At 36.8% G+C, this 16,146-nt stretch overlaps 1 protein-coding gene across 5 annotated transcripts; it reads left to right on the forward strand.

Annotated features, from left to right (window-relative positions):
- The first annotated feature begins 1,090 nt into the window (after nucleotides 1–1,090).
- On the forward strand, nucleotides 1,091–15,885 carry LOC112754198 (uncharacterized). Of its 5 annotated transcripts, XM_072220442.1 has the most exons (5): nucleotides 1,102–1,881; nucleotides 1,953–2,033; nucleotides 2,146–2,261; nucleotides 15,116–15,151; nucleotides 15,231–15,885. In XM_072220442.1, the coding sequence occupies exons 1-2, from the start codon at nucleotides 1,397–1,399 to the stop codon at nucleotides 1,954–1,956; spliced, it is 489 nt and encodes a 162-aa protein (XP_072076543.1). In that variant the 5' UTR covers nucleotides 1,102–1,396; the 3' UTR covers nucleotides 1,957–2,033; nucleotides 2,146–2,261; nucleotides 15,116–15,151; nucleotides 15,231–15,885. The 5 variants fall into 5 exon arrangements, with proteins under 5 accessions (XP_072076545.1, XP_072076543.1, XP_072076544.1 ...); XM_072220444.1 differs by lacking the exons at nucleotides 15,116–15,151; nucleotides 15,231–15,885 and adding an exon at nucleotides 14,462–14,689 and having other exon boundaries at nucleotides 1,091–1,881; XM_072220443.1 differs by lacking the exon at nucleotides 15,116–15,151.
- The last annotated feature ends 261 nt before the right edge of the window (nucleotides 15,886–16,146 follow it).

A 16,146-nucleotide genomic window follows, 5' to 3' on the forward strand; every position in this document is an offset into this window, starting at 1 on the left:
TTTTTCAAATTCATAAACCAAAACGGCGTCGGAATAAGAGAACTTTTCTAATCTTGCTTAAAAAACCCATTAAAAATTCAATGTCTAAAATAAATTTTAAAAATATTTTTATTATAAAATACGAGTCATTCTTGTCAAAATTACAAAAAAGATGGATACAGTTTTTAATTTTTAGTAGTTTACTGTTTATCTGAATTTTAAAAATAAATAAAAATTTGACTTAATTTAAAAAATTAGACTAATCACTGGTTTTTATAAAACCTGCACTTAGAGCAATTCCAATGGATGAGTTCCAACTCACTTTTTTCGACACGATGGACTTTCATTTCCTGGAGAAGAGAGAAGTTGAGTTTTTTCATGTAGTTCGAGGAGTTCAGCAATTTTTAGGTAATGTTTGTTTTGAAGTATTGAGACAGAGATTGAGAGACTGAAATTTAGTATCATATTTGTTGGTTTAGAGACTAATATTAAAATTTTTGTTTCTATCTCCAAAATTTTAGAATTTCAGTACTTTCAAAAAATGAGACATAGGAGACTAAAATTTTTAGAGATAGAAACTGAAATTTTAATAACACTTTATACCTAAAATATCTCCATTTCAATTAATTAATTCCAATTTTACCCTTTTGTAAATTAAATTTGTAAGAGCCAGAACTTTTGAAAAAGGACTATCATGAGTTAATTTCAAATTCAGTATTTCTGTAGCTTTAATTTCAAAAATTTCTTTATTAAAGAAAATTAAAGCAAGTTTTGATTAATTAAATTTGAAATAAATCAAGATTTATTATCTAATTTTACAATTATTTTTTATATTCAAATTGTAAAGTTGGTAGTTGTGACATAATAAGAATTTTATATGATTTGGACTAAATGATTAATATTTTAATATATTAATATTGTTGTTTTAGAAAATAGAAAAATTAATTATATTATTTTTAATTTTTAGATTTAAACATTTTATTAAAAATAATTTATAAAACTGATGAACAAATAGTATTTTTCTATATATGATTAGTGTTGGATTTAATTTAGGTTTCAATTATTATATTATTCCCAATTTTATTTGAAATTACTAAAATACCCTAATTCTAATTATCAAAAATGAAACCCTAATCCCTATCCCTCAGCCGCCACACCCCCAACCCCTCTTCCTTACTCCCAGCAGCAGCGTGCAACAGACCCAGAAGCAGCAGCAACGCTACAATGAAGAAGAAAAACAAAGCAGAAAGTGAAGAGAAGAAGGAGGCCGCGTTGATGCTGCTACCCAATCCGTGCCGCCATGGTCGTCCCGTCCACGGAGCCATGAGTCGCGCCTCTGTCACCGAGAGGAGGAGGGAGAAAACGCGATGCTGGAGGAGCCGCCCAGTCCCTGTCGCGTCGCGCAGCCGCTACAGCCATGCCGTCTTCGTCGTTGCCAGGGGAGAGAGGGAGAGACGAGCGCGAACCAAATCGGGAGGGAGAAGGCGCCGTGTCTAGTAGCTGCCGTCGCGTCGCCGCCGTCGCCCTCACTGCGCCGCCGTCATCCTCGTCACAGAGCCAGCCGCCGCCACTTATGGCAAAGTCAGAGAGAGAGAACTCGGGAACAGAGGAGACAGAGAGCTCTGAGGCTGAGCTGGGGTTCAACCACCGTGCCCAGCCGCTGCTCGCGTCGCCGGCGTTGCCTCCGTCGGAACGGCCATCGCCACTGCCACCATCTGAGTTCGCCGCTGCTGATGATGGTAAGCCGAATCGCAGTCAGAAGAGGGTTCAGGCTACCGCAGGTGCCGCTGCCGGAGAAGGGAGCTACGTCTCTGCAATTCTGACCGCCGGGAGTCGTTCTATGACTTCTGAGACCACCGCCGAAGCTTCTGGCTGTTCTGCCGTCGCCGGAAAACTCTACCGGTAAGGGTTTTAATTGAGGTTTCTGTCTTTTTGGATTTCAAGAAGGTTTTGATGCTGCGTGGTTATTATAGTTGATCCACCGGAGCTTCTGGCCGCTACCGGAGCTGTTGCTGGGTCGGTTCGGAATCGCAGCTCCTCATTGTGTTAATTCGGTAAGTAATTATGTTTCGAAAGCCCCGCGTTAGTGTCCCGTACGTGTATTAAAGTCTTTACGATATTAATGTTCTTAGGATTTAGTAACTAAGGTTGCTTGTTGTAATTTAGAGCTGTTTATGCTGCTGTGAAAATGTGTGGGGCTGTGCTTTGAAGCTGCCGTTGATTTTGGGTCGAGGCGAAAGGATTTCTGAGAGGCGTTTGGATTATAGTTTCAACGTGTCGAGGTAGGGGCTGTTTTCTGAAAACTATATTTTATATATTGGAGTTATTACATATGGATACTGATGTGAGGCAATGCATATTGGTGATTGTATCAGTCTTATGTATTGTTTGGTTGTCTTGAATGATTATGAATGTTTGTTTGACTGGATTGTTGTGCGACTTTGTGAAACGGAATATTTTTGAAGTTGATTCCGTTAAAGATCTGAGATCGAGTCTAATCCGTTGGGAATTGATTTGAGTTGAGTTGATTTCCTTGATAATGTGAAAAATAGAATACACTTTTGGATTCAGCCTGGTTTGCTTTAATTGATTTGGTTTTGATAAATGAATTGTTGCTGAACTATTTCTTTAAGGTTTTGGAAACGAGTTTAATCGGTTGATAACGATTTGATTTTGAAACGGTTTCCTTGAGATATGAAAATGAGATGACTGCTGGACTTAGCTTGCTTTTGAACTGATTTTGGATTTTGGACTGTTGAAAAGGATTGTGGAACGGTTTAGTTGGGACCCAAACCGGGTGGAAAAGTCCAAGTTTTAGGGGAGGTGCTGTCGAAATTTCTATAAACTCCTAGACTTTGTTTGAAAAGTTATTTGGAAAGGTTTGAATTTGGGAAATCGTATTATTTGATTTATTAAGAAAATATTTATGTTTTCGAGCTTAATTTATTTAAGTAAACTATATGTCTCGAGTTCGATTTATTTAGAAATGAACTATTTTACCATTTGAATCACTGAAGGAGAGTATTATGTTCTAATATTGGTTTTAATATAAAAAGGGCTTTTGCTTTTGGTTAGACTTAAAGGTTTCGTTCAAAGAAGCTTTTAGTGATTTCAAGGAAATTGGACTTTTGATAGAATAATTACGTTTGCGATATTTTGGAAGAGGTTAGAGAATTGGTTTTAAGAAGAAATCTGAAAGTAGTTTGATTCAATGGACTGGTTCCATTTCAAGTGAATTGATTTTGGTTTGGGTATTAACTTGTGATTTTGTATGACTCGGTTTCATAATAAATTCAGCTTTTATTTACTTGAACCGAGAATCTATGATTTTAAGAGTTTTAATTAGTTTTTAAGGAATTGAGATAGGTTGTCCTTCCCTAAAGACTTGAGACTCTGTCGAAGAAACTTTGTTATAAAATTCCATTGTTGGATGGATGATTGTGAATATTTCAAAATAAATCCTTAACTTGCCATGGTTTTGGAAGTTTTGGAAAGAGAATGCCGATGGTCGCTTTGTTTTAAAAAGGAAACTTACTTTGAGTAAAAGTGGCTTATGAGCCTGAGATGATTTGAGAAATGAGATCTTTAAAGCCAAGGCTGAAAGAGTTGAAATTTGATTTCAAAGTGAAATGAATTGAGAAAAAGTGATTTATGGCTTGAATGCTGATTTTATGAAATTGATGATGTTGGATGGTGGAAGTACTATTTTGTTATGAGCCGGAATGGCTGTGTGATAATGAATTCCGGCTGATTGCGGAATATGTTATGAGCTGGATGGCTAACTATGAGTCATGAATTTAAGCCGGATGGCTGAAATGAATATTGATTTATGGCTGAGAATAAATGCATATATGCTGAGACATTGATATTGTGATTTTGCACTTCTAACTATCTGAGATACGAGTTTTCCTGGGTGAAAGCAGTGGCTAGCCACCACGTGCTCTAGGTTGAGACTCGATACTCTGCTGACCCTATGTCGTAAGTGTGGCCGGGTACTATGAAAGTCCCGGATGAGCTCGCCCCCGTGAATATACACCAGTGAGGATGTTGGATATGGATTATGATTATGATCACGATGATGATCGAGAATAACTTGAGTTGGGGATGCACGACAGAGGAACAGTCCAATGGTTAGCTACCAGGACTTGTCGGGATGGCTATATAACCGACATATGATATCATCAGCCACTAGAACAGGCATGCATCATATGCATCTATGTGACATTGTTTGGGTGTGCATATTGTACTTGGTTTGTCTTTGTGATTACTTGTGATTATCTGCTAATTGTTCTACTTGCAGTAACTGTTTATTTGTGCTTGAACTTTCCTACTTGTGTTTGTGACTGGGATTCTGTTGGACCGTGGTGATTGGTTGTTGGTTGGACTGTTTGGGCTTGGGGCCGTGGTTGATCATGATTTGGGTCGAAGGCCATGTTGGTTGGTGTTTCTGGTTTGGAAAAGCATGAAAGGTTAATTTGGTTCAGCTTAGATAAACCTTTTGAAATGGCTTTTGAGTTTTTAAGAATTGAACCGTTCCTCTTTCAAAAAAGATTTCAGATTTATCTTTTATAATAAACCGTTGTTTTTGAAAAGATACATAAGACGGTTATCAATCACTGTAACAATTTTATCTCTCGTATCCTATTATAGTAATTCTGCAACCCTACGGTGAGAACCCTTTCGAGGATGATGTTCTCACCCCCTACAAATTTTCCATTTTAGGATATGGACGCAGAAGTCACAAAGAGCTTATCTAGTTGTTGTCGTGATGTTTTGTATTGCTTTAGTTATTGTTTATTGTTTCCTCACCTTTACCTTTATACTTTCTATAAGAGGGATATGAATTGTATTGATTAATGCTTGTAAAGTTATATATATACTCTTTGAGAGTTTTTGTAAGTTGTATTGTATGTATGGATGTACGTTACCGAACGAAAATATTTTTTTGGAGCGGTATTGTGATTTAAAGTTTTAAACAGGCTCATATTTTAGTATTAAATAGTATAAGAGTCGTCGTAATGTCCGAACTATCAGAGTAGCGCAGCCGAAAGTGTGAGTTTTGATAGTTAGGGTGTTACAAAATTAGAGTTTCATTTTTGTTTCAATTTCTATCTTCCATTTTGCACTAAATAGAATACTGAGATTTATTTCAATCTCTGTCTCATAGTCTCTGTTTCTCAGTCTCAGTCTTTCCGTTTCTATCTCTCCACCAAACGCTAATTTAGTATCCAACGGTAATTTGTCATGTGGCAAGTTATCTTTAAAATAAATAATTATACTAAATTATAATTAATTAAATAATTATATTAAATTATAATTAATATTATTTAAATAATTATATTAAATTATTATTGAATATTATATATATTATTATATTAAATTATAATTAATAAAATTTGTTTACGTAAAAAGATAAATTTAATTTTTACACATTTCAAAATAACTTTTGGTTAGATTGTTTATTTTTATTTATAAAATTTAAAAATTCTAATTATATTATAAAATTAGCTGTTGCAAATTTAAAAATATTAACCGTATTATAAATTTTTTAACAGTGTATTATTTTTAAATTTATAAATTTAAATAATATTATTATAAAAAAAATATCTAATATAATCTTAATTATTTTAATTAAGTAGAATCATAATAGAGATTAAAATTAGTTTCTCCTAACAGAGAAAGAGAAAATATTTTGAATTCCTATTTAATGTTTATATTACAAATATTGATATGGAATTATTTTTTATGATATATGGATCATAAATAAAGACTAAGATAAATTCTCTACTAAAAATGGTCTTATAAAACTATTCTTTGCCATGTCTAATGTAAGTGTAGTCCAATTAACAAGAAGACTTGATTTGGTGGCTGTTTTTAACTTTTTTTATTGCTTAGTGTAAAAAATAAAAAATAAAAAGGTTCAAATATATATATATAAGTTACGGTTAAAATACAGATTGCTTTTTAATGTGCATATAGACTTTGGTGGTTTTATGGTGCCTTTCATTGAGGTGCCTAAATTGCCTAACATGCTTTTATAAATAAAAAATAAAATGTATAAAGTAAATATAAAATATTTAAAATTTATTAAATATTATTTTGAGTAAAGTATTGTTTTTGTCCTCAACATTTGGGGTAAGTTTTAAAGTTGTCCCTAACGTTTCAATCGTCCTATTTAAGTCCCTAACGTTTGAAAACTGACTCAATGTTGTCCTGCCGTTAGGGATCCGTTAATAGAATTGACGGTGGGACATAATTGAGACGATTTTGAAACGTTAGAGACTTAAATAGAATGAAAACGTTGGAGACAAAAATGATACATAGAAATAAATTTTAATTTTATCCTTCAATAATATCAATTTTTTACTGTACATAGTATTCAATTATTTTGTAATCACATCTAAGTAAATTATACTGAATCATATTACTTTCATTTTAAATAAATTATTTTTTTTATAATTTTACTCTTAAAGATTTTTAGTTATCATGAAATGTTTGTAAAATGATTAGTATATAAACTTGTAGAAAAGAAAAAAATAATATATATATATATAAATTATACCTTTTGTCTCTAATGTATCAAAATTCTTTAAAATTATAAAAAAATAAATTTATTTAAAATAAAAATAATGTGATTAAGTGTAATTTATTTAGATGTAATTAAAAAATAATTGAATACTATGTACAGTAAAAAAATAATATTATTGAAAGATAAAATTAAATTAAAATTTATTTTTATGTAACATTTTTGTCCCTAACATTTTCATCCTATTTAAATCCCTAACGTTTCAAAATCGTCTCAATTTTGTCCTGCCGTCAATTCTGTTAACGGATCCCTAACGGCAGGACAACATTGAGTCAATTTTGAAACGTTAGGGACTTAAATAGGACGATTGAAACGTTAGGGACAACTTTGAGACTTACCCCAAACGTTGGGGACAAAAATGATACTTTACTCTATTATTTTTTTTTCTCTTTTTTAGTAAATTAGGCACCATATTTTAAACACCATAGCATTCACGATAAACTTTTCAATTATTTATTTATTTATATATATATACTAAAATCAGTCACCACAATAGGTCGCTAGCTATCTATATATCTTGATATTCTATAAGTGCAAAACAAATTAGCAACCAAATCAATCAGAGTTCTATTAAGAAGTTAATGAAATATTTGTATAATGGACTATTTATTTGGTGTAATATAAGTTAAAAAATAAACATCTAAGATAAAATATTACTAATTTCTCAAACACAATACACCCATATTATCCAGAATAACCATCCGGGTATTAGGAATAATAAACATCTAATATCCTACTGAATCGAACATCTCTATACCCTCATTATACATATTGTATAACTACTCTTTTAGTTCCCTATACTTTCTTGATCACTATTTCACGCGCTCAAAACCTAAGCATCCACTGACAAAGCACGCATTACACAAAACGCATGAACCTATTCTCCTTCCCTTTGTCATAAGACTTCTCCCTCTAATGACATTCATTGCTTTTGCCGGACATCGCCTTCGTCCTACCACAGCAAATTTTCGCCTCTCTTCCTTCTTCCGATGGTGCTCATTGTTTCTCATGGTTGCCATGTCTTATTCTTTGCATTCTTTTCATTCCTTTAATATGTTGCAGTTTTTTTTTTTTTTTTGAACAAAGGGAACTCAACACAATAAAGTGGAGCAGTAAGGATCCAATCACACTAAAATCAAGACATAAACACAAATACCAAGTATAATCCGTGGTCATCTCCGACATTGCCATCAACAACCAAACGGATCAACTCCATACCATTCCCTATAACTCGAAAATGACATAATTTTTACACCTTCAACACTTGTCTCTATGCTCTGAAATACTCTGTTATTCCGCTCCAACCAAACGTTCCAGATAACCGCAAAGAAATCTATTAGCCATTTCTTTTGCTCCAACTTTCTGTCTGGTACGCCAGTCCAACTCTCGAAGAACTCTTTAATGGACCCCGGAATGGCCCATGCTCTATCAGCATACTTCAACCAAGCACACCACACCTGCCATGTAAACTCACAGGCCAAGAATAAATGATGTACAAATTCTATATCCTTTTTACACAATACACATATATTGTCGTTATGATTAATAATGCCCAGTCTACTCAGCCTCTCCTTCGTATTGACCCTGCGTACTAAAACAAACCATGCAAATAGTTCAACTCTTGGAGGAACCAAGCCTCTGCAAATCGAACTCGTGAAGCTGTAACTCGTGATATCCTCTGAAAGAGTCCCTTTTTGCAACACCTGCACAAAAGAATTAGTAGAAAAAACTCTTTTTTTTGTCAAATTTCCATACAACTGAGTCCTCTCTATCACTCGATAATCTTAAAACCTGTAACCATTCGTGAAGTTGATTGAGCAACTCTAACTCCCATTGGAATAGTTCTCTCCTCCACTGGAAGTTCCATACCCACTCTATCCCATCCCAAAACCCACAGTCCCCTATGACGAATCCTTGTTGATTTGAAATAGAGAAGAGTCTCGAAAAACTATCTTTTAATGGGCCGCCTTGTAACCAAGCATCCTCCCAAAAACAAGTGTTCCTACCGTTCCCCACCTCCATAGACAAACCACGGATCATCATGTCTCTTACATGTTGTTCCTTAATATTAAGTTGGCAAATATCTTTCCAAGGACCCCCTTTCAATGGCAAAGTTTGGTTCGACAACATTACAGATGGGTCCAGCTGATTACAAGAGCATACAATCTTCTTCCACAGCGGGCAGTCCTCCTTTGAGAAGCGCCACCACCACTTGAACAGAAGCGACCCATTTCTAATTAGAGCGTCTCCCGCCCCCAAGCCACTTAGCTTTTTCGGAGCTTGAACTACCTCCCATTTCACCAGTGGTATACCATTATTCCCATCTTCTTTACTCCACAAGAACCTTCTCTGAAGTCCAATTATCTTTTCTGCAACCGCTTTTGGCATCTTATACAAGCTCAAGTAGTAGACTGGCAGACTATTAAGAACAGATTTTATTAGAACCAACTTACCCGCTTTGTTGAGAGATCTAGCTTTCCAAACGCTCAGCTTGTCTTCCACCTTGTCTATGATTGGTTTCCAGGTCTTCACCAGCCGAGGATTAGCGCCAAGAGAAATTTTTAAATATCTGACAGGTAATACCACCTCGGTACATCCCAACAAGCCACACATACTCGTCACCCATTCCTTCTCACAGTTGACTGGAATTAGGCTCGACTTATCAAAATTGATGCTCAGGCCAGACATTAGCTCAAAACAACGCAGGAGCCTCTTATAATTCACTAGCATCCCCATTTCCTGCGAATAGAATAAGATTGTGTCATCTGCAAATTAGAGATGCGACAATTCTATATTGTCCCTTCCCACCAGCAGTGGAGAAATTCATCCATTCCTTACCGCCTCCCCCACCATCCTGTGCAGAACGTCAACAACCAGAACAAACAGGAAAGGAGAAAGAGGGTCTCATTGTTTGAGTCCTCTCTTCATCTTGAACGGCTTGGATGGTGATCCATTGATCAAGACTGACATAGATGCTGTAGTCACATATTCCTTCACCCAAGTCCTCCTCCTAAGACCAAAGCCCATCTTCTACAGTATTTTATCCACAAAGCTCCACCTCACTCTGTCGTATGCTTTCTGAAAGTCTAGTTTAACAATTGCCGCCTGCTTCTTTCTGAGCTTCAACCATTGGACCGTCTCACAAGCAACGAGAGCACCATCATGTATTTTGCGGCCCTTTACAAACGCAGAGTGAGTCTCCCCTACTAGGTGTGGCATCACTAACCTCATTCTTCTTACCAGCACTTTGGATATTACCTTATAAACGCAGCCAACCATACTAATCAGTCTTAAGTCTTTAATTTCCTTGGCCCCCACAAATTTTGGAGCTAGTGCCACCCAAGTAACATTAGCATATGTTGGTAGCTTTGCATTCTGGAAAAAGCCCATCACGACTGCAGTAAACTCCTGACCTATCTCACCCCAACATTTCTTTTTGAAGTTCATATTATAACCATCACTACCTGGAGCTTTACTGCACTCACAATCCCAGATTGCCTCTCGTACTTCCTCAGTTGATTGCAATCCCTCTAGCGCTGCTGCCTCTTCATCGTCAATCTGCTTAACCAGCCCATCACGGATCCCGATCACAGGGGCATACTCCTATCTATACAGTTCTTTATAAAAAACCTGTAATCGCAGTCTTTATTCGGGCCTGATTCTGCACCAATCTTCCATTGATCACTAGAGACTCGATTCTGTTGTTCCTCCTTCTTGCCGATGCTAGGTTGTGGAAGTACCTAGTGTTCTTATCCATATCCTTAGCATGTTGGGATCGAGACATTTGCTTCCAATGAATTGCTTTTCTGACATACCACTTCGAACAGCAAGTCACCAGGGCCTTTCGTCTAGCTTCCATTGTTCCGTCATAACTACCAGCACTAACCATATCATTAACCTTCTTAATCTCATCCTCAAATTTCTGAATTCTGCTATCCATGTCTCCAAAATTATCCTTATGCCATCTTCTTAACGGTACTGTCAAGGCCTTCAGCTTGTTTGTGAACATACCATCTCCTAAGTTCCTCCACTCATCCTTTATCAACTTCAGAAATCCTTCATGTGTGAACGAGGAGTCCAAAGTACGAAAAGGTCTCGGGCCTGCCCAGAATCTAGAATCTTCTAATATCAACGGGCAATGATTAGATAGGCCTCTAGGGTCTCCTTTCAAATGAGTATCTGGAAATTTCTCAAGCCACTCCAAACTGACCAAGATCCTGTCAATACGGCTACAAGAACGACCTCGAAACCACGTGAATTTCCGATCGGTTAACGGTAAATCAACTAGCTGTAAACCTTGTATCTATTCCTTGAAATCCTCTGCAGATGCCGGTAAACTAACAGCTCCTTTCCTTTCCTCCAACCGTACTATCTCGTTAAAGTCTCCCATGAAACAAAACGGAACCTGACATAAACCTACAATGTAGCTTAATTCCTCCCACATCACCAACTTCTCACTCCGCACATGTGCACCATACACCAAGCAGAAAGCATATTTAAAATTATTTTTTGTCAGCAGGCCTTCAACGCACAGCCAACCATCCCCTTTATAACAGTTCAATTGTGTAAACATTAAATTATCCCACATTAACAATAAGCCGCCAGAGGCACCAACAGATTCCATAAATTCCCAACCCACCGTATCACAACCCCACAAGCGTGCTACATCAAATTTAGTAACCACCTCCCTTTTAGTTTCAATCAATCCTAGCATATTTAATCTATATTTTTTTTTCAACTCTTTCACCATACTCACCTTTCCATACCCTCCTAGCCCTCTAATATTCCAGCAACTATAAATCATTTTAAAAAATTTCTACACACCTTATTACGTTGTTTGGGCATGCTCCTCCTAGCTTTCTCCTTTTGTTTTGCCATCTTTCTTTTTGCTACCATAGCTTCATTTTGACTTTGTAGAATCGCCATAATATCTTCTTCATCGTCATAAAAAATCGCACCTGACTCCACTGCTAGCTTCAACGTTTCCTTATTCTCCACTAACTGTCCTTCCTGCGTATCCCTCAGGTCATCACCTGGTTTTGAGCTTTCAACTTCTGTCTCAGATTTAGTATCCTCCGTAACCTGTTCAATCTCATTGTCCTGACCCACACATTCTTCTTCGCCTTCTCTCTCTGCCAAGGTGATCACCTTTTCATGGCCCGATATGTTTTGATCTCCATGATTAACCCAGCTACTTGCTCCATCGACAAATCCCTCCACTTCCGGTTCGTCGTCAACATCTCCCGACTTCTCCCGTGCCACCATGTTCCTTACTGCACCGTTGCAAATAACCAGAGGTTGGCTTCGTTCTTCCTCTCCCCCACTTGCCCGGCATACCGCGTCTCCCCTTGCCGCGTCTGTTTGCCCACAAAACGCTACCTTTCTCGAACAAATATGAAGCTTCCTTGACCCGGAACTGCTGGATCGCGCCTGACCCGGCCCAAATCGCGCTGATCCGCTGCAGGGCTGAGTTGCACCTGAATCGCTGGAGAGCACGTTCCCCTGGATAGTGCCTTGGTTATGCACGTGGACCCCAGGCAGCAGCAGCAGTCCATCAGGCCCAGTTCCTTCCACCAGCCCTTTAGTTATATGGACCAATTTTTGTGCAGTTTTATTGCTTATTATATGGGCCTCCCTCCTTGTTAATAACCTGTGCGTCTCCTTCCCCCTATGAACTTGTATTCCTAAATGTTTGGCCCCACTTCCTTTGGCAAAGCACACTTCTGTAACCGTCCTTTCTGATTCACATTCTAAACAATCATCAAATCCCTCAAAATAAGCTTTCTCATTAATTTCATTAATTCTGAATGGATCCGTTATCCGCTGCCTTTGCAATGCCATTAAATTATCTTGATTGCATTCATTCAAAAACATGTCCGTTATGACCATTGTACCCTTATGTTCACCATCGTCATTGGCTCGTATACCGATTAGGTCAGCCGCCGGATCCCAAGCCGCCACCGTCAACTCCATTCTGCCGGACTGTGAGCTAGCATTTTCACATACCAATTTTGCGCTTGCATCTTCCAGAAAGCATTTGTCTCCATATATTTCACGGCCTATTTCCTTCACAAATACATCGAAACCACTGGTGCCAACCGTGATATGAATCCATTCCTTGATCACCTCAAAGACACATGTATCGATTAACACTCGGCCAGCACTGAAGGATAAAGTAGACTTTGTTGCATCATCACACTTGACTACTTCTCCCCATAGGCCGCCGATCGTATTGAAAGTTTCCACTGACTATACATGTAAAGGCACTCCATGGCATTCTAACCAGACTCTTCTACTTTCACTACGTTCAGATTCCTCCCATCTCCATACATTGTAAAAGAATTGTAGGAAACTATTCATTTTGAAGGTATACGCTTCCTCCGCACTTTTCACAGAATCAAACACTAGTAGGGCTTTGTAAGCTCCAAGCTCTCTGACTTCAACCACCTGAGGAAAGTTCTTAACAATGGCTCTCCGTAGCGATTTGAAATCGATGGCTCTTGTTGTTTCGCCTACTAAACTCCTTAATAGCCAATCAAAATTCTCTTTTGCTACTGGCACTTCGACCTTTTTTGTCCAACCATTACCTTGGGTGTCCTTGACAGGTGTTACCTTCTTAGTTTCTTCCACTTTTGTAGAGCTTTCACCCTTCTGAATTTGCCTACTCTCTACCTTAGTTCTTGCAAGGTCTTCCTTACGTACCCTATCGTTCTCCCCTCCCATAGCCCTTCTGTACTTGGCCTGACCTACAGAGATAATCTTTCCCCTTATTCTTGCATGATGCATTTCAGTTATGACCTTCATCGCTCCCCTTCTTGTCGTATATCGTATAAACGCAAACATGTACACAATTCTATTTTTCAGCTTTCGAGCCAAATAGATGTCATTGATTCGTCCTGTCCAATGAAATAAGTGAAATAACTCCTCCTTTGAAATATCATACGGCAGATTGTTAACAAAGACAGAGAAAGAAACGTTTTCCAATCGTTGATACTCTTCTCGATTCCAAATCCTAGGATCTCTTTTCTGTAAATTCCTAGTTCTACCCCACTCAGTGTTCCCTCCCCCCCCCCTCTCTCTCTCACCATTCTCTCTTAATATGTTGCAGTTCTACCTATTATTATTTCATTTTTCTTACTCTTACAAAACACAACACTTTACTCTCTCTTTACAAAATCCATATTACCTATTTCTTAAAATGCTTCACCTGCGTTGGCAATTTTTTTTCTCAACTTTTCATTCTTATTGATATAGTTATGATATTTTTATGTATTTTTGAAAAGGATAAATTTAACAATCCAAATTTTTTTAGTAAAAGAAGGACTTACTTTAATTTGGAATGTGTTTAATTATAGTTTTATTCTTGAATTTCGATGTAGAACATGTTTGATTATAACTTTATTATCTGTAGCTTGTTTGATTATAGTTTTATTCTTGAACTTCGTTGTGGAGCATGTCTTCTTATTATTGAACTTTGATTTAGGACTTGTTTGATTATGATCTTATTCATGAATTTTGATTTGGAGCATGTTTGATTATACTGAAAAACTTCAATTTGTAAACACCAAAAAACTTACTTCACCATGCAAGAAGTGTACCAAGAAATGGACAAAGAACATAAAAGATAAGAGCCGCTATGTAAAACATAGACTGAGAATGTGAAAGATAAAAAAAGACACAAGTCCAATGTTTAATTGTTATTGCTAAAATATTTTATTACCGTTTTTATTTGCATTTTTCTTGATCTTAATTGAGTTTTATTACCATGTTATTTCCTAATACATGAATTCCAAGCATAGCTCTTTTTTTTCTTTCTTGATTTTCATTCAACTATCCATTATATACTTTGCAATTTGCATCGAATTATGAATCTTTTTTTGGATCTTGATTATGCAGGACCTGACATTTAGCACAAATGAGGCTGGAACTACGTTAAACCATAGCTTACATGATTGAATATTTTATTTGAGTTGTTTATAGTCATGTTTGAATATTATCCGGTAATAAATTTGATTGTGCAATAGTGTACAAAGATTTATTATACTTTGGTAGTTTGATTATCCATGTTTTAAGAGAAAGTTAAAACTCTTGCTATAATTAGATTATAATCAAATAGGATTGAAATTATATTACAAAATTCAACTATAATCAAACAAACCCAAAGTAATAATCAAACTCAAAAATTTAAATCAAAGTTTAAATTCATATATAATTAGATTTTTTTCTAAAGATAGATTTATTCATTTCATTAACTTAAGAAATTATTAGTGTCCCACTAGGACAAAAAATAAAAAGGTGGGGGTTAATCGAATGCACATCACCGTACTACATAGCATTTTCAAGAAAGGGAAAAGTAACAATCCCTAAAAAAGAAATTAAGGTTGAATGGGGGATACACGACCAGATAGAGAAAAGGAAAGATGCTTTGCCAATTGAACTATCTCTATTGGAGGATCTTGCTATATGCTCAAATATGAATTTATTGTGAGACTTTCATATCCACCAACAATAGATACCTAATTTTTTTAATTCTATATTCTCCATCTTCAGGTGTTAAAAGTGTGCTTTCTTGTCATTTCAACAAAGGTAGAATTGTTTTTTGTCTTCTCCTGTTATGATTCCACTGAAAGGATTTCTGATCCAAATTTCTTGTACTCTAATGCAGTGAAATAGGCAGTACATGATAGTCTCTTCCTCTCCGTGGCAAAAAGGGCATTGTGGAGTTGCTGTCGCGACTCGCTGATGGAGGTTCATCATGACAGGAAGGCTCTCTAGCAGAGGGCGCCAAATCATATTATAAAAATCATATTATAATCAAACAAGCCCAAGAGAAAAGATTGCTCCAGCTAAATGAGTTGGATGAATTCCGACTAGCTGCACTTAAAAATGCAAAAAATTATAAAGAAAGAGCCAAGAAGTGGCATGACAGAAAGATATCTTCCAGAGTCTTTGAACCTGGACAGAGAGTTCTACTCTTCAACTCTAGACTGAAGCTCTTTCCTGGAAAGCTCAAGTCACATTGGACAAGACCTTTCCTAATCACTAATATATCATCCTTTGGTCATATAGAACTCCAGAGTAATTACTCTGATAAAAAATTTACTGTTAATAGCCAGAGAGTGAAACATTACTTGGGGGTGAAGTTGAGCAAGAGAAATCCACCCTGTTACTGACATGAGCACAGTAAAGTCCAACTAAACGACAGTAAAGAAGCGCTTGTTGGGAGGCAACCCAAAGATTAATAGCATATTATTATTTTTAGTTTCTATAAATTGTTCTCATTAATCTAGTTTTCTTGCAATTTCAAGTATGTTTCATAATTACTTTGCTTTCTAATGATTATGATCATGTATACCTCCTAGAACAGAGACAGCAATGTTCAGAGATAAAAACAGAGCACCCTGGGGAAAGCGCCTTGCTGGCGTTGAACGCCATACAAGAGGGAAGGATGGCCATCAAACGCCCTCAAGGAGCAACAAGTCTGGCGTTGAACGCCAGCCAGGGAGCACTGGCTGGGCGTTCAATGCCCTGAAAGGAGAAGAAAGCTGACGTTAACGCCATCCAGGGAGCGCTGGTGAACG

This window comes from Arachis hypogaea, chromosome 16, assembly GCF_003086295.3.
Source record: "Arachis hypogaea cultivar Tifrunner chromosome 16, arahy.Tifrunner.gnm2.J5K5, whole genome shotgun sequence".
NCBI classification, from domain to species: Eukaryota; Viridiplantae; Streptophyta; class Magnoliopsida; order Fabales; family Fabaceae; genus Arachis; species Arachis hypogaea.

What these genes read in the sequence shown, in the direction of transcription:
- LOC112754198 (XM_072220444.1), top strand. Translation starts at nt 1,397, where the DNA reads ATGCCGTCTTCGTCGTTGCCAGGGGAGAGAGGGAGAGACGAGCGCGAA.